A 26,185-nucleotide genomic window follows, 5' to 3' on the forward strand; every position below is an offset into this window, starting at 1 on the left:
AGTTGCATTTAGTTAAGAGCAAGGTACCTTCTGGACAGATAAAGGAAAAGTTGGGAGATTTGGGTTTTTAATGGAAGAGACCTGTGTATCAGATAGTATCAAGGCCCTATGATTCATTTTCAATTTTGAATTGATATTACTGCAGGCAAACGCCAAATCTCAAATACTGAAAGACCAAAGTCAATGAAAACCAGATTCAATTAGAGAAGCTCCAGCAGGAATAGAAACAATTCTCCCCTCACAAAATGAGATCCATCTCTCTCTATTACAGGTTGATTGCAGGCAGTCTCCCCTTCATCAGTAACTATAACTTCTTTATTTGGAATGCACTTCTGTGAGGAAAATACATCAGGGCAGAGAAAATGGAAAAGATTGCAAAGCACCATAAACACATTTATCAATCTGGATAATTAAATAGGCTCCTAACCTGTTGGGATTCTAGTCCTGAGCAGAATGCTTAGCAAGTGTCATAAACATTATTTAGAGAGGCTGGATTAAAAAAAGAAAAAGCTTCAGAGTAAGATGCAAAATGATATACAGCAGGTCACAATAACAGACCTGGCTTTAGCACTTGTCTGCACTTCAGGTTGCTTTAACTGGGTCCAGCTTCTTCTAGTAAAGGCATTTACCCTCCTTTAAGGTGCCAAGCAGTTTAACCCCAAGTGAGCAAGTTTAATACTGAAAAGTGGAAGATTTTTAATCATAGAATGAGATTCTGGGACACATGCCCAGCATACATTGCTGGGAGTGCAAAAYGATAATAAATACATAAAAGGATTTTTGATAAAACTAGGAAAGTGAAGACATAACCTGATTATTTACAACATTAGCTGACTGGTTTCTGAGAGCCTAAAGGTCCCTTCCAGTCCTGTTTCCTTATGCCTCCTTACCTATTGAAACTTCTCCTAYATTATGTACAAACCACCCCACAGTCAATCACAAGAGAGCTGTGCCAGCCTAATTAAACTAGTTTCCTGTACTGATTCTGTTAGTGTCATTCTCTTGACAAAGTAATTCAGGGAAGAAACTGAGGGGAATATTTTCTTCCATTTCAATATATGAAGAAAAAAAGACCTAGTTCACTTCCCTAAAACAGGGCTCACGTTTGCTCCATCACAAATGAAGACGGCTGAGCCCCTCTCGRGCTGACCTGCTAAGGTTTCTCCCTATGCCAAGCTGGTTTGGGTGCCTCCTTGGGCATCCCTCCTAGGGTGAGGACAGCAGAGGGTGCTGTAAGGCCGGATGGCGGCAGATCAGCAGCGCTGCAAGGAGCATCTCGCTGTCACACAAGCCTGCCGTGGGTTTTACTGCTGCTGTTTTAAGTGCTCCAGAAGCCCTTTAAGATTCRGGAAAAGCAGGGAATTCCTAAATATTGGAAATTTGTGTTTTCAGGCATCTAAGCAAAGGATAGACTGGACAGGCATGCCATCATTAAAAAGAATCCTGATCTAAACCAGAATCAAAATTTCTGTTATGACACAGAACTAACTGGGAACTTAAGTGCCCTGTTAAACATTACTCATCTCTTAAATCTGGCAGACACTGGAGAGAGCAAGGAGCAACCAGACAACTAGAAGACAGCCAGGATGCATGTCCAGGCTGAATCCTCTCTCTGCAAAGCACRGGCCACTCATCACATCAGTTTGCCAACACTCATCATTATGCACAATCAGTACTAACCCAGAACCTCCATCAGTGGCAGGCCACAAGGATATCAATGGTCAAGCTGAGTCAATCTAAAATGTTCATTGAGTATTTTTATATATATATATATATATATATATATATATATAATCACGCTTAAGAGACATCTAAAAAGGTGGTCATTTATATAATTCTTTATTGCTTCATTTTGCCTGTGCACTTCAGCTGTGCTCCTGAAAGGCTGGTGTGTGTTTGTCATGCAACTGAAGTGGTAACTCACCAAATACGGTGACAGGAATTACATATAGCCACAAGACAACACATTAATTTCTTAGCAAGGAAAATTCTGCTTTGATCATTACAGTTGTAGCCCATAAAATTCATCATGAGTTAACATTTTAAACTTTCATTCAGTGTTTTAATAGCAATGGGTGAATGATGCAAAAAATTACTTTCCCTTGCAGATGCACTATGATAATGAGAATCATAGTGTGGATGACTGAAACCAATTAAAATGCACATATGCTTTAAAGTTACTTCTTGCTAGTTAAATCTTAAAATAAGCTAGAGACATTAGAATGTTTAGGTGAATAGAATGTCTTAAATCTAAGGCAAATAAATAAAATGTGTCATCAGCGAGTGACTGGTTTTTGTCTACCACCTCTTTACTGCTTTCAAGCAGATGTGCCTGTGCTCCTGCAGTTCATCTCAGGTCACCAAATGGATAAAGACAAAAAGCTGCCCAGGGTTTTTTTCTCCTTTTTCCTCAGTCTCAACCTGTAGCGTGGCAGTCATTGCAGAAACTGAATGATAAAAATATTTCCAAAGCCCCCATAGGAAAAAAAAAAATATATATATATATGTACACACACACACACACGCACACATATGTAGTATTTCAACACTTCAGCAAATATCTACTCCAGGTCTTATAAAGGATTTCCATCCATTTTAGATTTACAATTTAAGATCTCGGTAGAAACAGGTTCTGCTCAAGTCAATCTAATGTGTGTTTTTTATTGCAAACTAGCACTTATAACAAAAATGAAAAGGTATCCTCTATATATTTAATTCTAKCACAGTCCTTTACCTCTGATTTGGCTGACTCAACAGCGCAGTGATTCGATTACTTAATCGAATCATGGGGATAAAAGGCAGCAAAAGGCTGTGCTCAAATCTTTCATGAATGGAATAACTCAGTAACGCCGCAGCTCGCAGTTGTGCACTCCTCACTCCGTTTCTTCCAAGAGCCAACAGACCTTCATGCAGCTCGTAGCTCTGGCGTACAGATTTCCATATTTAAAACTGACTTCAAGAAAATCCCATTTGCTGCTTCGGAAAGAATTCCCACTGTATGAYGACGAGGAAGCTCACATAGCTTTGTTCAGTCGCTGGATCACATGCAGGACTCTGGTTAAAAGCCAGTAACGACTCATTTTGTCACTACTCAGAATATACACATCTCAGCCGCACCAGCGGCAAGGGAACTCTTTACACTCCCCAGGAACTTGCTACCTAGATACAAAAGGTTACATTTCCAAACGCCATGGATTCCAAATTGTAATCAAAAGTGCTATTTTTAAAGTGGTGATGATGTAAGCTATAAAGCCAGGAATGTTTTTTCTCCCTCTCCATCCAAAACCAAAATCCCAATTGCTTTGATTCAAGAGCACATTGTAACCTTGCAGCTCAAAACAAGAAGTGGATTTGGGATTTTAAGTTCTGCTATTCAAAAAAAAAAAAAAAACAAAAAAAAGACAAAAAAAGACAAAAAAATAGGGAATAAAAAGGTCATAATTAAAAAATCCCTTTTACTGCTAAATGAAAATATAACAGTAAGGAAAGAAAGCACCTAAAAGATGCTTGAAAAACAGGATGAAGTTATGAAGTATTTTAATACGTGAATGAGGGGTTATTCTTATGAATACCAAAATCTAGCAGTGAATTTCAGTTTTAATTGAAAAAGGGGAAAAAGAAAAACAACCAAATGAACTGTAGCACTGTCACTTGTTATTGCTGGAAGAGCTGAAGAGAAGGCCACCTTCCTTCTCGGACTTACACACGCTGTCCCCTTTCTGCCCATTAAAAATGGTTTGGCAGCCCACATCCCTAAGGCAACTCAGCTGCCTGCTACAAAGAAGAGCAAGTCTGGGAGATGCTTGCAAAAGAGAGAATGGAACGAGCATCAGTTTAATCTAAACAGAGGTCAGTATCTCCCTAATTGGCTAAAGGAGCTCAAAATGCAACTTTTCCCCCCACAAATGAATAAAACTTAACCTTCAGTTCAGGATGACACTAATTTTCAGTTGRATCTATTGTTTTTTTCTTCAGGATTGGTTACAGCATAGCAAATTAAAAATAACTGACAATTAAATTGGATAAAGCTTCAAAAAATTCTCTGGTCTAAGCTTGTTTACTAGCACTGACCCCAAAATAGCACTTCTTTTGTTTTCTAGGCATGTACTAAAAAAACCTGCTTATTCATTTAAATCACACCTCTAAGTTTAGAWGAATCTACTTCTGTTTTGCACACCTGGCTCCATCTCCAATCTATTCTAGGATTTTTCAGACTTTCARCAGAACAACACATTGGAACGTATTGTAGATCACTCTGTGATGAAGAGTCTTCCCTTCTTTTGTATACTCACAGGAAGAGATGAAGACTACAGAGACTATTATTAACAAGCAATGTATACTAACGCACTGCACAGAAACAAAGCACTGCAGCTGCCCAGAAGAGTAAATGAAGAAGTTAGTAAGTGCAGAGGAAAATTTAGGGAAAATGAAACACATTAACAAAAGAAGGAATTTGGCCAAGGGTCTTTGTGCCATCGTGTATTAAATCTGACAATGYAGTGTAAGAACCTGAGTGATACAAAGGGACCGTAACACTTAGCCATCCATGCAAAGTGTGTACAAAAGTGATCTGAAAATCAGGTTTTACCTATCTGACTGATTCCATCTCCGGGAGTGTGCACAACACACACATTTCCACACAGCCGCCTTCTAGAAGTCTTTAAAAAATTGTGAACAAAAATAACTAAGAGTAATTAAAGTGCAATTATCTTTAAAAGTCAGCATTTTCTGAGGAGGTTGTTTAAATGGCAGAGTTAAAGCAGATAAAAATGTGTATATTAAAAACATAGCTCTAGTTCTGCCAGATTGCTGAACTTTTTATATATATATATATATAAAAAATGAAAGAGATATATATGTATAATATAAATGAAAGCAGAATTTAGCAACACTATGAACATAAAAATATAATTCTATCCTTCAGTAGATAAGACTTTCCGTGGAAGCGCTATCCCGGTGCAAGGAGAACTTGAAACGAACAGAACAAAGCAACAAGCAAACAACCCCAGTAACCTGACAGCTCTTCCTTATCACTATGGAAAAAGAATCTGGGAGCTGCTCCTGTAATCAGTGCRCTTCTGAAATAGGGAGATGGTTGCAAGGATACCCAGGAACATCAAAACTCCTGGGTAAAGATGTCAATCCAATGGGAAGTTTCTTTACTGTCAGCTTTCCAGAGGCCAGCAGCACATCCAAAGCTACAGAGACTGCTCTAACTTTCCCGAGTCCTTAGATGACTGTTCAAAACCTGTTTGAAGTGTTACTGCATTGGAGATTGTGTCAAAAAATGTATTCCTACACACAGCTTCCCTCTCTATATATATGTATATATTTGGGGGGGGACAGGTTAGATTTGTTTTGTGTGATATATAATATATACACACACAAAACCCACACACTCCAATAAAGGTGTACGTGTCTATATCTATGTGTGTATACCTAGATATTGATATATGTGTGCATATATATATATATATATATTTTTTTTTTTCATGACTCAGGCCTTCAGTGAGCCAGTCTGTTACAACACAAAGCTAGATGATGCCAACAGACCATTCAGTCCAGACCGTGACCTAAACGGTGACCAGTACCAAAAGAATTTGCAAAATCTCTGCACGGGCTAATTCAGCAGTGACATAAATACAGCAGAGGTTGGCAGGGCACAAGAGGGTACCTAGGGAGATTAGACTGAGCTGGATAAGGAGGAGGAAACAGCAAGATTTCTGAATCAGCAAATAAATGCAAGAAAAACAAATGAGTCAGAGGCTGGGAGATAAAAGGCAGCTGAAAGGACCAAGAGATTCCTAGAGAAAGAGGCTAATTAGGCATCTCCCACTGCCAGGAGCTTGGAACAGACCCACACATTAGCTTGCATTTTCAACAGGAAAAAAAACCCACACAAACTGGCACATGGGGAGTGTCCAAAACCGTATTTAAGAACAGGAATGTGGAATTGTGCCTCATCTTGCACAGCTCTCGTGAATGGGAAGGCAATGGCAGTTCTTCAAGCTGAGTTCAGCTGCCCAGTCAGATGTCAAACACACAGTTAAGCGTCTTAGCAAGACGGGCATCTCACTCACCCTTTGGCTCCTGCTTCACTCTCCTATTTCTGTTCTGCTTTATCTTCCCTCCTTATTCATGTTTTATTCCAAAATAATAAAGTACTGTTCTTCCCTCCCTGTCCCTCCAAGCTTTCTCAAAAATATTAAGGACATGCCCATCAACGTGGAAATTTGCATTACTCTATGATTTTCCCTAAATATGCACTAATTCCATTAGAAGAAGCCCTGAATTGTACTTTTTGTGCCTTTTTCTTGTAAATAAAATATTAACAGAACTGGAAACAAAATATACTAAGGCGAACTTAAACATCATCTGGAAAATAGATGATGTAACTACGATGTTATTTTTCAGGTTTTCACATAAAGATGGCCATATCAAGGGGAAAATGGATTTTTCACACGAAATTACCTACTGGCTGGCCATATGCATCCTGCTCAGTGCCAAATACCTCACTGAGGTTTAATCCTAGCTCAAGACTTCACAGATCTGAGTATCACCAGAGCAAAGACAGACGGCCTCGTGTCCAAACCACTTTTCTGTAATTTTTATGAATGAACACAGATACTAAGTACTCCATAGAAGATGCAACCCTGCCACAACATCTCACATATCCTTTCTATCAACATCGGGACGTAGAAAATACTACTCTGTTTCTAAAACAACAAACAATAATGTTAAAACTATAAAATAAATACCGTACAGGTTACATATATTTTTCGTAAACATCTTACAAAACTTAAGACTGCACATGAAATTAAAGCCACAAAAATAAAAAAAGGAAAATAAATAATTTTTAAAAGAAAGAAAAAAAAAGAGAAATTTCTCAAACACACATGCAAAGCCATGGAGTTATTGTTTTATTTGTCTCTCTTCAAATCACTATGAACTTGGAAAGAACAGGGAAAGGAAACGCAGTCAACTTTTAAAAACAAATCTGTCTGTCTGACACTTTGGGCATTACAGATGTCCTGCTTTTTAGGCAGCGTTCCCTAACAGATTAAGAATACATAAATGCCAAACTCTTGGCTATTCCTAATTTACTGTGAGATCTTCCCCAGGTTACAGTCCAGTCTCTGCTCCCATCTACAGAACAAAGGTCATTCATAGCTGCACCTTTATTAAGTTCTGAGACTACAAAGTGTTCTACAAGTCACAGATAAAAATGCCCTACTSAAGTACATCACACTGCTACTAACATAATTTTAACTTTGTCTTATTTACACCTCAGAAACATGACTCATAAGCCATAAAATGTATTGGAAAGCTTTCAGACGCAAGTGTTTTTCTCAAAATATACCCTTTAAAATTCCTCCCAAACTATCAAGGATGTCTCACTAAATATAATTAACAATAAAACCACCTAAAACAGCCTGAAGCTGAGTGGAGGAATTTTCTTTCAAACAAGCCCTAGTTTTGACAAGGCCTTTCTGACCTTCAAGAGGTAGAATAATTTAATGCTAGGGCCTGACAAATGAAGAACAGAAACAGAAAAACATCTCTCTTGAAGCCCTGATGTGATCAGTATTGAACATCCAGCTAGTGCCGTCTTCACCTTGCATGTGAAGTTACCAAAATTCTACAATTTCTCCTTATTCAAAGTACAAGTGCAGCTCAACAACCTTCCTCACTGGCAGTATTTAGCCATTCGGATGTGCTTGGGATGATGCCCAGTTGGACAGTGGCCACTGGCTTTTCTGGTTCCAGTAGAATCATGTTCATCTTCCCAACATTTACAATCTCTTAGAAATTSTTTTTCTAGATAGACAATTATAGCTATGTAATAAATAAATAAATAGATAGATAAATAAACAGATAAATAAATAGGACCTCTCAACTTCAAATTTGCCCAAAACTTCCCAGAAATTCTCATCCTTGTATGATGAAAATATATTGCTACCAAAGAAACTCGGTCTTTCAACATGCTGTTCCCAGCTTACTCACTACAGGCAAGTCGGGACAGCCCACAGCCAAATTTCTGCTAGGAGAAAACTCAAGAATACTCTGAGGGAACCGTAAGATGTATGGCTGCAAAAGTAGGGTCTGCCCCTTCRTGCTCTTCCCACAAAGAGTGGGAGGAAAGGGTAAGAGGCACTTGAAACAGCGGCAGTTCCATCTCCATGCGAGGCAGAGCTTCTTCACTGTGAGGGTGAYAGGGCCCTGGCAYAGGCTGCCCAGGGAGGCTGTGGAGTCTCTTCTCTGGAGGTCTTCAAAAGCCASCTGGATGCCACCTTTGYCACATGCTCTGGGTGTCCCTCCTTGAGCAGAACTAGATGATCTCTAGAGGTCCCTTCCAACCTTAATGATTTTGTGATTCTGTGTGAACTGGCAGTTTTTGCCCTTTTGGAGAGGGAAGAATGACATCTTGGGTAGACTTTTATTCCCCTAAGGGTTCTGCTGAGGAGGCCATTTCCCTCCAAGGACAAGGGGAGCCAATGTTAACATAAACATGCAGATCCTCAGTCTAGAAACAGCAGGGCCCAAAACATGCTATATGCTGCTCATAGGTCAGTCGCATTATTTCAGTCTTCAGCACTCTGCTTTTCTTGCCAATTGCATTGCTTCCCTACCCCAGGATCTGCCCCCTTGCTGGCCGCTAAACTTGAGGCACTGTAGCAGAAGACTGGAAAGTTTCCCAAATATATGGTAGCTCTTGCTTCTTAAAAACAGGAGCACACATGCTTTCTCCCTCAGATTTTCCCAATGGGGATCAAACCTTTCATCTAACATGACTAGAGCTTTAGGAGAGAGAGAGAGAGAAGAGAAAAAAAAAAGAAGTCATATTTCCTATATTCAGGTAATGTAGTTTCATCTGATTTGGGATAGTGGGCAGAACTTTTATAATCAACTATTTCTTGACTAAAAATAAAAGTCTTTCCTTGCTAGATCATTTTAGTTCCCAATAGAAAAGAATTTCAATTTCAGTCTCTGAAGAGTCTCAAGCAATTTGCTCATCAGATAATTTAATTATCTTAAACTAATTCCAATGCTTCTCTTCCCAGAGGAGCTTTCCCTATTCCACATCTTTCCTCAAGGCTCATCACCATTTCGCATTAGGTCACCTGCCAATAAGGAATTGCATATATTTATATCAACCCCCAAAATATTTTGAGCACTTTATCAAAGATACAGACCAATTTTAGACTTAAAATCCTTTGGAGCAAGTCAGAATCCCTATCTTCTCACGACATATTCACGACAATGAGTAATTGAGTGTACAAGACTACTTTTACACTGTTTTCTGACCCMTCCAATCTAAAATAACTTCAGGACTGCTTTATTGCTCAGATGTCCTAACTCCCAGCAGCTATTGACAGACAGCAGAGAGCAGAGCACACCACGTTTTAGTGAGAAAGGTTCCTTTCCTCACATAAACACATCTAGGGCTTCAAAGGAGGCACCAAAAACTCGTGCAGCAGCTTTAAACAACCAAGGAAAAGCCCTTGCAGTGAAGACATGGTGGTATTTATCCGATTTCCAGCCTCCTTACACCACTAGTGTGTTGTAAAAGGACAGGAATGCAGAGCGCTTGGGTTTCTGTCATTCTCGAGGGCCACCTGTGCAGCTCTAGATTCACAGCCAGGCTACGTAAGAAGACGCAGGCCTAAATGTTAATTCCTGCTGGGCAACCCTTAGGGARARAAACTGCACTCAGGGACAGGATCTYAGGAATTTRGTAAGTGACTAGGCCCAAAAAGGAATCACAGCAACCTAAATACCTATCTTTGATATCAATATTTATCACAAATTAAGAAACTGGTGATTTTCAGCAGTACATAAACATATCTTTGTGGTGCTACCAGGCAATAAAGGGGAAGCAGCATGAATGATACCCTTTCCCCTTGGGAAAGTACTTCACCAGTGTCCTGAAGCATCACTTAGGTTTCATCAATCTCTCACTGCTGACCCTGCATACATAGATACTGCAGGGATTTAAGGCACTAAGCAGGACAAAGCAAAGCAGCACTGCTGCACAGGGAGCAGAAAACATTGAAAAAAAATACAATCTAAGAGCAGACATCTTAAAGGTAGGAGAACAAATGTGACCAATCTACAGTAAAGAATAAATATGTCACTGTTGGAGTACAACTGAAGTACAAGATGTACAAACCACTGCTTCGGATCCGATTGGAAATTAGTAGTTTGCCTTGCCACCAAGAAAGCTTTTTTTGGCCCACATTCCTGTAGTGCAAAACAGAACACTGCAGCGGATTACAAAGATTTTGTAAGAAATAATTAAACAGAACCTGAGAAGGAGAAACCTTTCTCCTTCATTAGGAGAAAGCACACATCAAAGAAAGGGCTCGTCACCCAAAACTGGGACTCAGTTCTAGCAGGGAATAAGTCTTTCTTGGGCGAGAAAGACATTCGCTTTTTTAATATAGTCAAGGGAGAGGCTCACAGAAGGGCCTTCTCCCTTCAAAGAATCAACCTTCCTCTCCTCATTACTGTCCTCAATGCTTACGGCAAAAGACCTAACCAGCATTTAATAAATAAATAAATAGATAGATAAATGTCTGTTCTGGGCATTTCTGCAAGCAGTTTGAATTCATGAATATGATTTAAAAAAAAAGTTACCAAATTGTATGTCTAGTATTCATCCATTAGCCCTTAACCTTGCAATCTCAAAGGCCAATCCAAATAAGCGGGAAACTGCCAGGGAGAAACAGAGGGGAGAAAAAATATTATTATAAGCCAGCAGTTGGGGAAGGGCATTATAACGATGTTAACATCATCAGCAACAAACAAGCTCTGTGATGAGAGCTTGCTTTTTAAATCCCCCACATTAAAGCCCTCTTTGGAATCACTCCCTCCAGCTCGTCTATTTTCCCATCACTATTTAAATGTTTGTTTTAAGTATTTCAAGAGATCACCACTTCTCGGCTGTTTAGTACCTCCCCTCAGTAACAGCCATCCGTTTCCAGCTCTGAACTTCTTAGCTCTATCAGAGCATTTCAGGCCGCATACTAAATTTACAGCCTCCTGGGACATAACGTCTCTTAACACAAATCCATCCAAGTTCGACGGGTTGTTTTTATTCTAGCAAACATTCCTCTTGCTCACAGAGCTGAGGGCAGCAAGCCTCGCTGGAATKTGTGGGGACACATCACAGAAAGCGATATATTTCCTGCCTTGGTTCTTTTGTTCCAATACATACTTTAAGTACAGTCTTTACATGTAAAGCTCTGGGTGAGACAATAACCACCACTTGGTAACTGAACACAGCTCTGAGTCACAGTGCTCTGGAAGTCTTCTATACATCTGAACWAAGAAATTTGAGAAAGTAAAGAAACAAGATTCTTCTGAAGTTAAAAACCCTTTCTTGAGATTTTTAAAAAACAAAGCTTGAGCCTAAGTAAACACTTTAAAATGTTAATTTAYGGCATGATTTAAGAAAAAAATCATATTATCAATGTTTTTGAAGTCACAATAGCAAAAAGGTAAGCTATAAAATCTGAAAAAAACACCTTAGCAATTTATATTTGAAAATAACTTCTCAATGTGATTGCACTCAATGTAACTACAGTCCATGATAGAAGGAAACAGGAACACGTAATCTAACAAAAAGGTGCAACCACCAGCACATCTCCTTAAAATAAAAATCYGTCTCCCTAGCAAATCTTTAAAATATCACTTGTCTTTCAACAGCACACGAACAAAGGTCCACATGCACTACATTAACTCCTTAGAAACATTTAGAAAATTCAGCCCTGCAATTTGTAAGTAGGCACAACCTCCAGCAGCCTGTATGGCCGCAATCCCATGCTTTCTGTGCAGCACTCGTGCCTTTACAGTAACACCTCCCGATACTTAAAGCACATGCCTCTTAAACGACTTAGGGTTACTGAAATTCCACACATTCCACCTGGTCTCTGTCTTCCCAGGGCACACAGGGCTCTGTAGAAGGCAAGCAGCCCAGCTCAAGGAAAGCTGAAGAGCTGACAAGCTGCTACAGGCCTTGGCCAAACCTATAATCATCACATTCTYTGGAATGAACAGTTCCATCTTACCCAACATTAAACAGGCCTGCACCCAGAGGGACCCAGGAGGGCCCTRGATTGCTCACAAAATGTTTTTCATGACCTCTGGACAGAGGTAATGATGAATTCTCTTGGGGAGATTGGGCTGAGAAAATGTCAGTAAACYGGAGGAGCAATTATCATAATTACAAATGAAAATTAAATACAAGGGACAGCTTTGATCAAAACTGATCAGACTGCACGCGGTTTGCATGATCATGTTTTGCTTTTCCTTCATTTTTGTGAACACATCCACGAAGGCCTTCCCCTCAACACTACCCTAAGGGTTGGAGAAAGTTATCTYGGCATCTGAGAAAAATCAAGATACCTTTTACATGGCTCTGTAATGATCCTTTTTTTTGATTGTATGACAAAGAGTGAGTCAGTCACAGGTAATCTCGCATGGCTAAGGAAGGTTGCAGGAAGAAGGCCTTGGGTAAAAAAGTTGACATGGAAGGTGAACTTTGGGATAGAAAGTTGACTCTGAAGCACACTTAAGCTAAATAACTACCCTCTAAATGCTGCATTAAGTATGATGTCTGATGAGACACTAAACTGTCAAAATATTTTACCAGTACCTCCCCCCATGAAGTTCCTTCCACTGAAGAGGAAAAGAAAACTGTTTCCTGTCCATCTATTTATGTTCCACTACTTTACACATTACCTTAATAGTTTTCATCCCTTTTTCATTTAGTAGAATTTGATGCCAAACTGTCCACTCAACAGCTATAAAGTCTTTACACCCATCTCTCTGGAGACCTATGTATGTATGTAGCTGCATTAAGTAGGAAGAAAAAGGGAAACCTGGGTCCGAAGAAAACAAAACCAAAACAGAACAAAATCTCTTGCTGCTCTGCAGTTCTCTAAGAGCAGGAAAAAAAGCAGCTTGCTGTCCTAGGCATACAGACAGGACTGCCCTCCCAGTTCTCCCAGTTACACCATACAGAATTCCGTGGCACTGTAATCTGAAGAAACCTATTTCATCTCAGCTAATAGTCTGTGTTCCATTCACATTGCCTGAAATGAGTGTCCTGTAACCCCAGGTCACGTTATGCTACAGACATCTATAGGTAAAAGAAAAAAAGGTATATAAAGGGTTAACCTGCTGGAAGCAGTAAGTAGTTAGCTCAGCAGTGAGTCAGCAATGCCTGTCTAGAACTGCAAACAGGAGACCCTTTGACACAGACAAGCAGCTTCCAGCAAGTCTCTTATTTTACCATCTCCTCCTCTCCTCCTGCTGCTCCTCTTGCATCTTCCTCATACCTTGAATTTGGCAAATTGTCACAGAAGCAGTTTCACTGCACAAGAGGTTTCCACAACCACTTTGGACTGCTCAAATGTTTAATTAGATTGCCATCTCAACTGACAAGYTGACTGTAAACATGCTTGCAAGTGTTTGAAGCCAAAGACACAACAAACAAATACACTGTATTTAAAAAAAATACATATATATATGTAGTGCTTTAATGGTAGCTCTTAACAGCTGTTCAACGTCTACCCCAGTTTAACTAAAGAGTTCCCATATGGGGGAACAATCTGATAAAAYAAAATGCATCCGCTCTGTTTCTCAACAGCTCACTAAGCCAAGTCTGGGTCTGTGTAGCAACAGTTTGTAAATAWTGGTATTTATGCAGCACTTTTCCTCAAGCCACTTGATTGCATGTGCACCCAGCAACACGCTACAGCCTAGCTGAAAAGGACATTGTAACATCTGAAGATAAGGAACGTTGAGGTAGTTTAGACCAGTGACTTTGGACTTTGTGCCTTGTCTGAAAGGCAGCATGTCCAGCAGTAAAATTCCCACTATTGTACTCAGCCCTGATAAAGTACTGGCTCCGAAGAGACCCACCTGATGAGTCATTTCCGGGGATACCCTAACGCTCCCTGGCAAAAGGTATGGGCAGAGGAGCTCCAYTCCAGAGACTTTTAAACTCTGTATGACCTGTTCCAATCAAGCAAACTTGCAGCCCACATAATACAGCCTATCCTATTCATATACGTGAATGCAGCATATCCAAAAAATCCTATTCTCTGACCGTAAACACTTTTGGGTTGCTTRCGTCCATTCAAACTGCTGCCACAACATTCATTTTGCTGAACAGTAACAGTTACTCCTGTTAGTTCCCAAGACAGACATCCCTTTCCCTCTGGCACCAAGCATAACCTACTTGCTCCTACCTCAAAAGCCTCCATCATTTCATCAAAATCATCATATTTAAATTTCATTATATATTGGAGAGATTTCATTATACAGGAGATTATATATATATATATAATATAGATATCTATCTTCTTACCATCATTACTATAAAATATCCAAGTCTACCTCGTGTTGTAATGTGCTGAGGCCACAGTTCACCATGTTAATACTGCAATTTCTTCTTTTATTTCCTGCCAGCACCATTCAGCTCTAGTCATCTGTTGTTTTTTATCTTATTCTTGGAGSGCTATAGATACTGAGGAATAGGAGCTGTTCTGTATTTGTTCAGTTTCTAGCCTCCCTGCTCATAAATCCTTTAAACATGACAGTAATCATGTAAAGATGAAATATTGCATAATGACAAGAAAACTTCCCTGCCTTCATCCTGTTAAAAATAACATTTTCATTTGAAGCGAATTAATTCCTCCAAACTACTTCACTCTTCAGAGAAGGACATGCTCATTTTCCAGAGCCAAAGACCCAAGCACATCAAGTGAGGTATCTCTCTGATACAAGTTACAGCCCTACAGTTAACACGTTTCATCTAAATCACTTTACCACAAGCACCGAGTGCTGCTTAGGAAGTCCAGATGTCCCCAGCGTTTGCAGTATGCTGTGCCATCCAACTCGATATGACCCCTACGATGCAACATACAGTGCCCAGCACTTTAAGACATCTGTGACTCAACCACGTTGCAATGCACAGCAGGCTGAAGGTATAGTTGAGGGTATATCAACTGCTATAGTTGTGAGCAGTTCTGACTTCAGCAAATCCCAAACCTTCACACAGCTGAGACCAACACACACCCCAGAGAGTAGACTGAACAGAGATCATCCACAGGGATTCACAGGCAGAAGTCACCAATTATCAAAGGGGTTCACCAACCTGCCACAGAATGGGGCTCAATATGCACCAAATTTCATTTGGTAGCCTGGTAACCCTGACATTCAAACAGTTCATGCTCTTCCACACACAGGAGTTCTGGTCATCCACTGACCCTATCCTTGGGGGCTCCGGTGCCAGTCAAAGGACAGTTGGAGGGATTCATAGCTTAGCTGTTTGTAAGCTATTTGCAACTCGAGAAAGGGTCTGGTCATTCTCATGCCAGGGTCAAGTCACCTACTGAGCTATTCCATTTTTAACTCCAGGACTCTCTACATCTATCGCTTTTTGGACATCTGCAGTGAGGAAGAGAACTCACTCTGGGCAAGTACAGGCCAAGTAGACACAGAAAAATCTGTAAATCCTTGCTGATCCTGGCCTGAGGATGAACTAAATGCCTCTCCTTGGACTCTCTGTTGTCTTGGTTTTGCACAACTTCTTGTCACCACAAAACACATGGGAGTTATTTCTGGTATTCACCTAATAAGCCATAAGCATTCATTCCTAGCACTCTGGAGCTTCTACAGCCAGCAATATGAATCCTTCCCATCTAACAACACAAGCCTCTTTTACCAGCCCTGGGTTATTATTTCTTCCTCTGAATAAAACACTACAGAGAAGCAGCTCTCTCATGAGAACGCGTTCCATGTCAACACCCCTACAGTCCCCAGAACGGTGACGAGGAGGGGCGTCCCACGTGAGTGCACTGTGCCACTTACCATTCTTCCTTTCACTGAGCGGAGGGAGGTTGGGGTTTCGGCCATGGTGGAGGCTGAGGGTCAGCTCGGGCTGCAAGGAGAGCTCCTGCAGCTCGTTGGCAACCGCTTCGCTCTGCGGGCTGGGGGCCGCCGAAAGCGACACCAGCACCGGCTCATCGTCATTTTCGCCAGCCCCTCCTCCGTCCAGCCCATTCCCAGCAATGACGGAAGGGGGCAGGCACACCACCCCGGAGAAATCCACCTTGGCTTTCGTGATGGCAACCTGCAAGAGGGAGCAAAATAAGGAAAAGTCAGTCCTGTACTAGACAAACATAATCTGCATCTCCAGCGCATCATATTGAATCTGCATCTCCAGTGCATCATATTGTCTTCAAGAGCAGCGTGTTCTTTATCAGCATATTAGCACCACCATTATCAACTCAAATCCAGCTAGCATTTCAAAGTTGCTAAGATCACCAGTTTATAAACCTGCAGAAGCCTCCAACAGGGTCACCGCAGAGACTGCTGATGAAACTACTGATTATTATCATTTTCTTTAAAGCTTATGAGGACATTCTCATCTTCTGGTACTTAAAATAAACCCAATTTTGAGAAGGCTAGGAAGGTAATCACCATGATTTGAGTTGTTTATCATGCTCTATGCTTCCAGTAGAGTCAGCTTATTTAAAATTTTGCTGACCTCTTCACTACTCTCCTTGTCTTAAACCAAGATGTGGTTTTAAAAGGAAAACTATTAATTCAAGATCTAGTTAGTTAAAGTAATCCTGCATAATAAACTCTGAAGGATAGCAGAGTGCAGCAGCCAGAGAGTTGCAAATGAATTCATTTTCATTTCAACAAATAGCTCTCTTGCCAGGTATCAAGCAAAAGGTTTTTTCAGGGGCTCTCCATCTTCAAAACGAGGCCCATAGACTTAGCTTGAAAAAAAGCAAAGCGAAATACCATAGGATAGCCCTAGTCCACAATAATATAGTTTTCATTATCTATTCCCCCACTTAACAGCTAGATTTAACTTAGATGAGCGTGACAACATTCAACAGATGATAAAGCAGCTGCAATAGTGGTTGCCCGTTTATATTTTGTTTAATAGGATTCCAATATTTTTGTTCACATTTTCTTTTCTACTTCACTCAGCTTCTAATGTTTACCCTGTGCTCTCCAGACCAAAGTCATAAACAGTAGTGCTTTTTTCCACCCGCCTATAAAACATGTTCCGTGCACATTCAAAGCAACTGGCAGTGAATACACACTACTTAATCCATGTTGTCACACACTCATTCCCAGGACCCTGTGTCATGGTCTGAAGAGAATGAGGGAAAAGGGTGGAGGGAAAAAAACAAATACAAAAACCACCAACTGAAACTAGTGCTTGTTTTAACAAAACAAATGACACGGAGCCAAAGCTTACTGCTGTCTGAAGTATTTGCTTTTACTTCAGTTACAGCTTGGCTAGAATGTGCCTCCCCCCTCCTTGGTATATTCCCTGTCCAAAACAAACATCACTCATAGCTATTTGAAAGTAAATTTTAACAGTAACAAGAAAAGAGAAAAAAAAATGAGATTGAGTCCGTTTATTTACAGTGGGTAAAGAAAGCCTGAAAATACACTCACACACTCCCTTGAACCACAGATTTGGTCTCAGTTTGGTAAACTATGAGCAAAGGTTGGAAAGAGTTAAACTGACTAACCTAGCTGGTCTTCGGCCCTGTACCTGTAGTGACAGGAGGTCTGTGGAAGGAAGCTAAAGGAAGAGTAATTGCTTAGTTGCAAGTTGGACTGGTAAGGACTGGTATCACTCCAGGAAGAACACCCAACCGGAGGCAAAGTCTTCTTGAGGAGATGTGCTGGAGCCGCTACACTGTGTCGGGTACAAATGGCAGGTAGGAACATGGGCAGCCAACCTGTATGAAGYGACTGACGAGAGAGATACCTATCCCTGCCAAAGAAGGGTTTGGGATGGCAGGAGACTCAACCTACTCTCCTCAATCCATCCTAGAACAGAAGAGAAAAATAGTTCCTTTCTCTAAGAGAAATATCATACATGTAAGATATACCTAGACTACAAAACAGGAAACGCACTTAGAAACTTCTGACACCCTGGATTTTCTTTTAAACAGGAATTCATAATTCCTATAAACCAGGCAAATCACATTTCAAACAATTTTAAAACAGTGTTTTAAAATGGAAACTATTTTCCTAATCTAGGTACTTGCAAGTTAGCCAGTCCTCTGAAATTACATCCTTCATTTTCAAGAATACCAAGCTGCAGCAAAAGCCGTCTGGCCTCATCCAGAGTGGGGCAGGAAGAGATGAGCACTCACACACCAATCTGCCCCGTAAGCCAGAGCAGCACCACAGCAAGCACTAGAGCTCTCCTAGCAAGTCAGGCCCCGGAATTCAAGGGCCACAACAAGGGCTGGATTATTGCTAAGGACTTGCACCTGGGCTTGCAGGTTTCCTAACTCATGCAATAGGTGCGACTGATAAAAAGTGTCTTCTTCTTAATCCCAGTTGCTGTGTTATTCACTTGCAGATGAAGAAAGTTGTAGTTCCATCGAAGCTAAACTGCAAGGAGCCATTACAACCACTAAAACTGTGTCTCCTCCTCTCTCTATCATTTCAGGCCAGCACAAGCCTTTACAGTGATGCATGATGAACTACCGAGAAAACTGAGCCACGCGTAAAACCCAGATATTTGGTTCCTTCCCACTAAAGCAGGTCCCTGGGGCACTGTCTTGCAGTCACATCAACACTTGGGCCAGCACAACAAGGGCAAGACCTGTTTACACAATTAATACATCATTAATACCACAGCAATGTCAAGTTTTAATATGCAACATACCTCCGCTTCACAAATAAATGATAGTAGTAAATATCAGTACAGCTTCAAATCGCCTCCCAAAAGGAAAGGAAGGAGCAAGCGGTTTATTTAGGCCTATATATGCCTTGGTATGAGGCTTTAAAAGTGTTAGAGTGATAGTTCCTCAACTCTGACCCCCCAAGACTACAGTATGCTCTAATGTTCTAATTGGGTGGATTTAATTTTTGTGTATTCAATTAAAAGTCTGATGAGGGCACACAGGGATKTGGAAGAAGCTTTGAGGATTTACTATCATCGTTATTTGCAAAACACTGATACCGTGTGAAAGACGTGGAGTACTTTTCTGTAATCAAAAGCAAGGCTGTTTTTAGACTTCCCGGAGAGTTACAGTGCTCTATAAGTGTCATTGTAGAATGAATCAGCTATGTACATTAATATTTAGAACCTAATTAAAATTTTAAAATGTTTGTTTGCCTCTCATTTTTAAACATGCCAGAAACTTTCCCACAGAGAAATGTACCACAGAATGAAGATATTTAAATAGCTCATCCAAAAGCAGATGGACAAWCTTAAGAGCAAGGATTCCTTATAACCAGCAAGGGTTTTTGGGTGAACAATCCCAAGAGTTGATATCTGTTGCCCAACTAGAGGAAAACCTCCTGTCATGGCATTTTCCTGCTTCTGGAAGAAGAAAGAAGTCCCATAGATGTTCTACAGCAGCAGCAACAGTTTAAGCAGCCCTCATCATCTTTAATAGCCAGTTGCTCATTCCTGTCCCTACACTGTCCTTTCTTCAAACAGCTGAAATGTYTGTGTGCAGCCATGCAATGAACTAGACTAGCGAGTTGAATCAACTGAAAAAACTTTTTTTTTCTTCCCCTGGGTTATCAGTCAGCAAAATCAGTTCTCCAACCTAGACCTTTGCTAGTTACACACACAGCTTTGTCACCGTAATGCAGAGGCAGGAACAAGCTCTTTGGGCTCAGGAARGACCCCACAAGAAACATTAGACATCACTCCTGAATACACAAATCATCTTCCTTTCCTGATCTCTGGATGCTCTGGAGGCATCTGCCAAACAAATTCAGACAGATGAATACAGCAGAGTCAATGCTGAGCAAGCTGTAAGATTAAGAATCACAGCCAACAAGAAAATTTTGGACAATGTTATCTTTATCAAACCTGCAAATAACAAAGGTTAAGTTGCTCTACAGTTATTRCACGGTTGCTCTCTCTCATCTCAAYGTTGYATCACAACAAATGCAAGGCAAGTCTGATGAGCTTACTCCTTGGTAAAAGAAYGCTCTAYTACACAACAAAACTACATCCATAAACTCACAAATCTGTTGATTCAGAATCCCCAAGAGTAGCTCAAAGCCCCAAAAGATAAAAGGGGAAACAAGAGAGACAGACACCCATCTGATCTGCAGTAAGCCAGTTTGTGGASCTAAGTGGAAGAAAACTTTTTGTGGGAAGGGGAGTAAGAGTGATAGGATTAGCTTTCTGCCAGGTCAGCTCCATTAATGAGCCCATCAGAAGGCCAGACAAGCACTAAGCAAGAGGGGCATGAAGCCAGACCTGCCCTTTTTGGCAAGGGCTAGTTCTTAGATCAACTTAGCTGCATCGTAAGGCCACATCCTCTGGTTAGGCACTAAAGTGGCACTACCAGCAAAAGTACCAGTCCAGCTTGCTTGTTCCTTCCCTCCCGTAGGCCTGTACAAGCTGAACCAGATCAAGGAGCTGATCAGGGTTAAATTTAACCTGGCCCCACACACACACAAATTGCTACTTTTAATTTGCATCAGTTCATGATCTGGCTTGCTACCCAGCCACACAAATACAGGGGSTGGCTGAAAGAAGAAGGAGGTAGAAGGAAAATAAAACAATAAATCAGGAGGGGTACTTTTGGTAGCAGTGTCAGCTTAAAGTGCTTATAGAACCACAACCCAGATGTTCTTGCACAGTTTCCCTACCCCATATTCACACTGGACTTGGACGCTTGCATTAGACTTCCCTTGACTTTAGTGATACTCACATGGTATAATAAAGCTATTGAAAATGAGTATTTAAATGAATCAAAGAACAGTCCTGGCTCCCCTAACACGAAGCATCAGTAAACAGGGTAAAACTTGTAAAACAAAAGGAAATAAAGAATAAATAAAAATCAGGGAGGCACAAAAAAATAAGAAAAAAAATCCCCAGCATAACTGTCAAAGCGAGCAAGGATTCCTCTATTAGCAGCTTTCGCTGCTTTTCTCTCCTTCAAATCTTGTTTGCATTTTGGGGGCCGAGTTGCCAGGGTAATAGCAATTTCCTACCAATTTAAGAATTGCTAAGCAACCTGCAGCAGCTAACAGCAACAGCATGTGTGTGCAGCTGGGCTATTTTAAGATGACAGGATTTTTTTTATTATTATTCTAAACCGAAGAGCAGCCTTCTGTGAAACGACTATGCCAGCTGGGATCATYCAGCCAAGAGAGGAGATAATCTTAGGGCAAAGTGGGTTTAAGTGGATGAATCTTTGAAATTAATGAGGAAATGGCAGGAGAATGGCATGCCGTGCCCAAAGGCAACGCTACCCCCAGGTCAGCATGGAACAGCAACCCAGGAGAAGAGAAGTTTGCAGCAGATGGAAGCAATAGGATCTCAGTAGCCTGAGAGGCCGAGATGATCTGGGTGAACTGACACATATACATTTATCTTAGATAACAAAGTCACCACTAGGAGATCAGGTCTACGTCAAAGAAAACAGGGTCCTGTCAATCAGCTGAAGCTAGGCAGGCAAACACTGGCAAAATTATTCCTCTGATTATTGGAGAGTTAAAGCTGACGACGCTGCCCATAAAGTACACATAGTGCAGCATGCAACAGCACAAACAACAAGGACTTTACTTTGTGAGTGTATCAGTTTGTTTTTGAGGAACAATATTAAGATAAAAACCCAATTACTTGGACCATTATTGAGAGATCTTCATAGATAAGATTTTAATACACATACTGACACACGTATGTGTCTTCTGGAAAATGACCTGGTTATCGGCTTCCTTCACTTCCAGAGCAAKTAGAGATGGCAGAGGGGAAAAGGCAATAACAGTCAGAAAGTAGCAGAGCTCACTTCTGGATTTGAGACAGCCATTGAAGACATGTGTGTGTGTCTTACAATGATCATAAGACACTATCCTGCAAGGCCTCTATCAAAAAAAGCAAGGCTGCAACACATGAATAAAGAAGCTAGTAAGTTTACAGGCACAGCTTCCTATAGGAGGCAAAGAAGCTGTATCTGCATGCATGCTGTACTAGTAACCTTACAGCAACAGATGCCATCCTCTCCAGAAGTCTCTCCAGTACAGCCTCCAGCAAGTCTACCAGCACAAGATGCAAAAAGACATGCTGGGGCTAGCAACAGAATAGCAAGAAACCTTATCAGACAAACAGCATAAACAGCTGTCTAGAGATCACAGAATCAAAGGCTGGTTGAGGTTGAAAGGAACCTCTAGAGATCATCTAGTCCAACCCCCTGCTCCAGCAGGGACACCCAGAGCACGGGGCGGCATCCAGGCGGGTTTGGAAGATCTCCAGAGAAGGAGACTCCACAGCCTCCCTGGGCAGCCTGTGCCAGGGCTCTGGCACCCTCACAGTGAAGAAGTTCTTCCTCACATGGAGATGTTGGGGTTTAAGGGGGAAAAATACTAAGAACATGACTCATGTAAAAAAAAATCAACAGCATCATGCTGTTAATAAATCACTACAGACAAACACAACTTTCTACATGGTTTTAAAGACTGCTCATCAAGGACCATATTTCTCTTTCTGAAAGCTGTTTTCTTCATAAGATAATAGCATACATTTTCCTCTGTTCAACAATGACAGAAAGTTTTCAAAAGGCTCAAAAATCATTATTAAGTATCTATTTCTTAAAACCACAAATAGCAGTCTGAGAAACGTAGTTTGGCATTCCAAATGTTTTCTAAATAGTATTCTTCATGATTCAGTATGTATTTGGAGGAACTTTTTGGCTTTCAAACTCTTGGAACTCTGGATACACACAATAACAGATAATACCAAAACTAGTCTTAAGAATCACAATGAGATTTATAATAAAAAATTCCAGCTCAAAAAGGATGGAATCCACCAATTTCTTAACGTTTTAATTAAGTCCAAGTGTAAATGAGTAAGACTTCCTTCTCATTTCAGTGAAGAATATGTTAAGACCTAAACTGATGTAGCAGTTTATGGGCAACTGATTCTATGACACCTCCCAGCCTGGTTTGTGAGACTGAAGACTAAAAGCTCCCAAATAAATAACATTTTCCATTGGAGGTCCATACAAACCACAACTTGAAACACAACTGCAAGGGACAAAAACATTTATGTTTAGTTCGTGTGTCAATGGATAGACTGGGGTATATATAAGGCTTTGGTCATGATATAGATCATTTTCGTAGCTAAAAGTGGAATCCAGCCTTCTGTGCATGCCTGCTATTCCCATTTGATCTAATCTAATCATTGTGCACCCGCAGAGTGAGTCAGGGCAGCTGAATCAGCACAAGATTAATAACCTACAAAAAGATTAGAAAWCCTTTTCTATGGGATCAGTCAGCTAGACGGACATGCCCTGCGGCTGCACAAGCTCCGATGCCAACGGGGGAGTATGAGCACACGGCTGCGCGGAGGTGAGAMCGGCCTTTGCAACAGCAGTTCACTAAAACAGCAACTTGACTATAATGTCAAAGAGCACATTTAAACAACCAGGAGCAGTGCCAGCTTAAGCAGCCTGCTACACATTCCCACTCTCATACCTTCCTCMTTGTGAAACTAGCATTAAACTTATGGAGACACCGTGTACTGGATCAGATGAAAATAACTAGCAAAAAACCCCCACTTCTCTCCAGAAGGATTTGCTCTCCAGAGTGGCTCACCGTGGCCACACAAAGAGCTACATCATAAAATGGAGGGAGCAGCAAAGGGGAGCAAGCTGTTTAAGACAGGACTGCTGCCAAAAAAATGTACAAACTGTGATATATTCAGAATGGGATGGGACTTCTCTATACCTGTTTTTCATTACCTGCTTTCCTTGCAATTGCTGACTGGTGCTCTTTTTTTTTTTTTCTAATTTATTTGAAGAGGAGGCAAGGCATCCCCCAGCCCCTGCAAAAGGGCAAGCAGGTGAATCAATGATTTCAGCAAAGGCAATTTGCTGAATTCAGCAAGAGCAATCAACAGAAGCAGGAAAGCACCAACAAACTAGAAAAAGGGATGCTGAAGATCTGCGGCCCGCTGTAAGCTCTGACTTTGGAATCCACATCAGGAAAACTGAGGTCTCGGAAGGACTAAACCAATTCCTGCAGAGTGTAGATTTAGGGCAGATTGGCAAGGGAGAGGCATGATACAGGAGGAGACTGGAGTCTTCTTTCCCTAATAGCCCAATGACAGTAACCCCTGAAGATGTGAACTCTGGGACATGAACTGGGGCATCCAGAGCAAAATAGAGTGGGGACTTGGGGAAGTAGGAATGGATCTACTGTGTCCTCATCTTCCATACCCCTTCCATTTCTATTTCTCTTTTTATTTTATTTTTTTTTTTATTGCCTCAGCAGCTTAAGTTGATCTTAAGTCCAGCTACTGTATTCTTGTTCCTGACATGCATTTCAGTCCCTTTCCTTGTGCTGGCAGTAGCATTCATAGAGCTACTAATCTAGCTAAAACACAAACAAACAAAGAAATAAGAGGAAAAAAACATGAAGGAATGGTAATTAGAGTTCAGACAGAAAAAAAAAAAAAAAAGAAAAAAAGAAAAATGAGTAAGGCCCACTAAAAAGCAATAGCTTTCATTTACCCCATATAGGCATCATGTGGAATTAAACCCTGAAACAAAGACTGCAAGAAGTTTTCTGACCCCAGTCACATTCCTTAGTCATGACAGTGTAAGAGTCTGTCTACAGAAATTAGACCAATCCGAACTGACTTTCCCTCTCCTCCCCATCAATGAATACTAGATATGGAATATAAGTTTCTTTAAATTCACTGGCATCTCCTAATGTAGTTACCTGATGTGATACTAATTTAAAGTACTAAATCCATCAACTGAGACTGTTACCAATTCTTCTATTCCCTTTCTTCAGTATGAGAGCTGACTTTGCACCTCTGGATTGTCCCATCACTGAAAAAAAACAGATCAGAATTGTCTTCGGTGATTCCTAGAGAAGCAGGTCTCAATATCACCGTCCTGTCTCAGCTAACCAGTTTATCAAAAAGAAGTATTAAATACTCAAGAGGTGCTCCCTGGTATGTAAATCTAATGCATATGGGCAAATGTGCGGGGGAGAACAGTACTATTGCTGCTGTTCTCTGCCAATTCAAAGGATTTAACTTCCACGACAGGAAAAAAAAAAAAAAAAAAAAAAAAAAAAAAAAAAAAAAAAAAAAAAAAAAAAGACCAACCTTTTCTTTCCTTGAAGCAACAATACTGAGAGCCAGTGCCTGGAGGGCATCTAAAATAAAGACTTCTGTTCAGGTGCTAGAACTACACTAAAGCATTTTCTGTTCTTAACTATAAGATTCAGTCTAGGTAGTACCGAGAAAGCCTGCCAAAGAGCACAAGTTAACTTGTGACAAGTTTGTGACTAATTGCTGGGCAGAAGCAAAARGAGAATAAGAACGTATTTAAACCCTAAAGCAGCATAAATGGGCCCGCTGGCCTCGTCATTGCCGGACAGCCATCGCACCTGAAGATATTTCACCTTCAACAGACTCCTCACTCATTTTTAGTATGTGCAAGACTTCAGTACATAAAAAAAAAGATTCAGATTGGAGATAGCAAAGAGAACACAACACATACCTTACTCAGAGTTCCCACGGGCAAACCCAGTTCGCTTCCATGCCAGCAGCTCTCTCCCCAGTCACTGAAAGGGAAAACAGGACACAAATACTCAGAGATCTTCCAATAATAAGGCCCATTAAGAGTAAGTCATTTTTCTTGTGTTCTTTTCTTACATTATCACTAATTAATTAGGCATTCAGAACAGAAGTTGGACTGAAATACAATCAAAAACAGCCATCCTAGTACGCCCATATGCATGCTACTTCCAGAGTGGCAATTTTACTTTGGGATTGCTGGTTTGGTAGTTCTGAAGAATGCATTGTTTGAGATTTACTAAGCCTGAACATTAACCAAATGATACACTCAATCTTCCTGTCCTTGCACTGGAACCATTCTTCAGCAGATGGAGAAAACTGGAGACTGTTATGGCTAGTTTATTACACTGTGTTATCCACCCAAACAAAAACAGGGGAAGGTAACAAAGCAAACYGCAGAGATTCACCAAGACTGCAGTGGGTACTGCGTTTCTGAGGGGCAAAAGGAAACACCTTCCATAAAAGCACATTAAAGCAAGAGAGTAATTTTTATTTGGCAGCACTGTTTTAACATACGCATAGGGGCAACAGCTAACTGAAAAAATAGCTACTTCAGAGCCCCTGTAA

The 26,185-nt window shown here is 40.7% G+C and overlaps 1 protein-coding gene across 1 annotated transcript in view; it reads right to left on the minus strand.

The window, feature by feature from the left end:
• Positions 1-26,185, minus strand: part of MRTFA (myocardin related transcription factor A) — a 96,407-nt gene that overhangs the window by 54,127 nt on the left and 16,095 nt on the right. Inside the window, exons 3-4 of the mRNA XM_026038275.1 lie at positions 25,542-25,605; positions 15,883-16,144 (exon numbers count right to left, since the gene is read on the minus strand). Of these exons, the coding sequence (XP_025894060.1) occupies positions 15,883-16,144; positions 25,542-25,605 (326 nt within the window). The remainder of the gene's footprint in view (positions 1-15,882; positions 16,145-25,541; positions 25,606-26,185) is intronic.

The sequence above is a fragment of the Nothoprocta perdicaria genome, unplaced genomic scaffold (assembly GCF_003342845.1).
Source record: "Nothoprocta perdicaria isolate Ctin4 unplaced genomic scaffold, notPer1 scaffold_206, whole genome shotgun sequence".
NCBI lineage: Eukaryota > Metazoa > Chordata > Aves > Tinamiformes > Tinamidae > Nothoprocta > Nothoprocta perdicaria.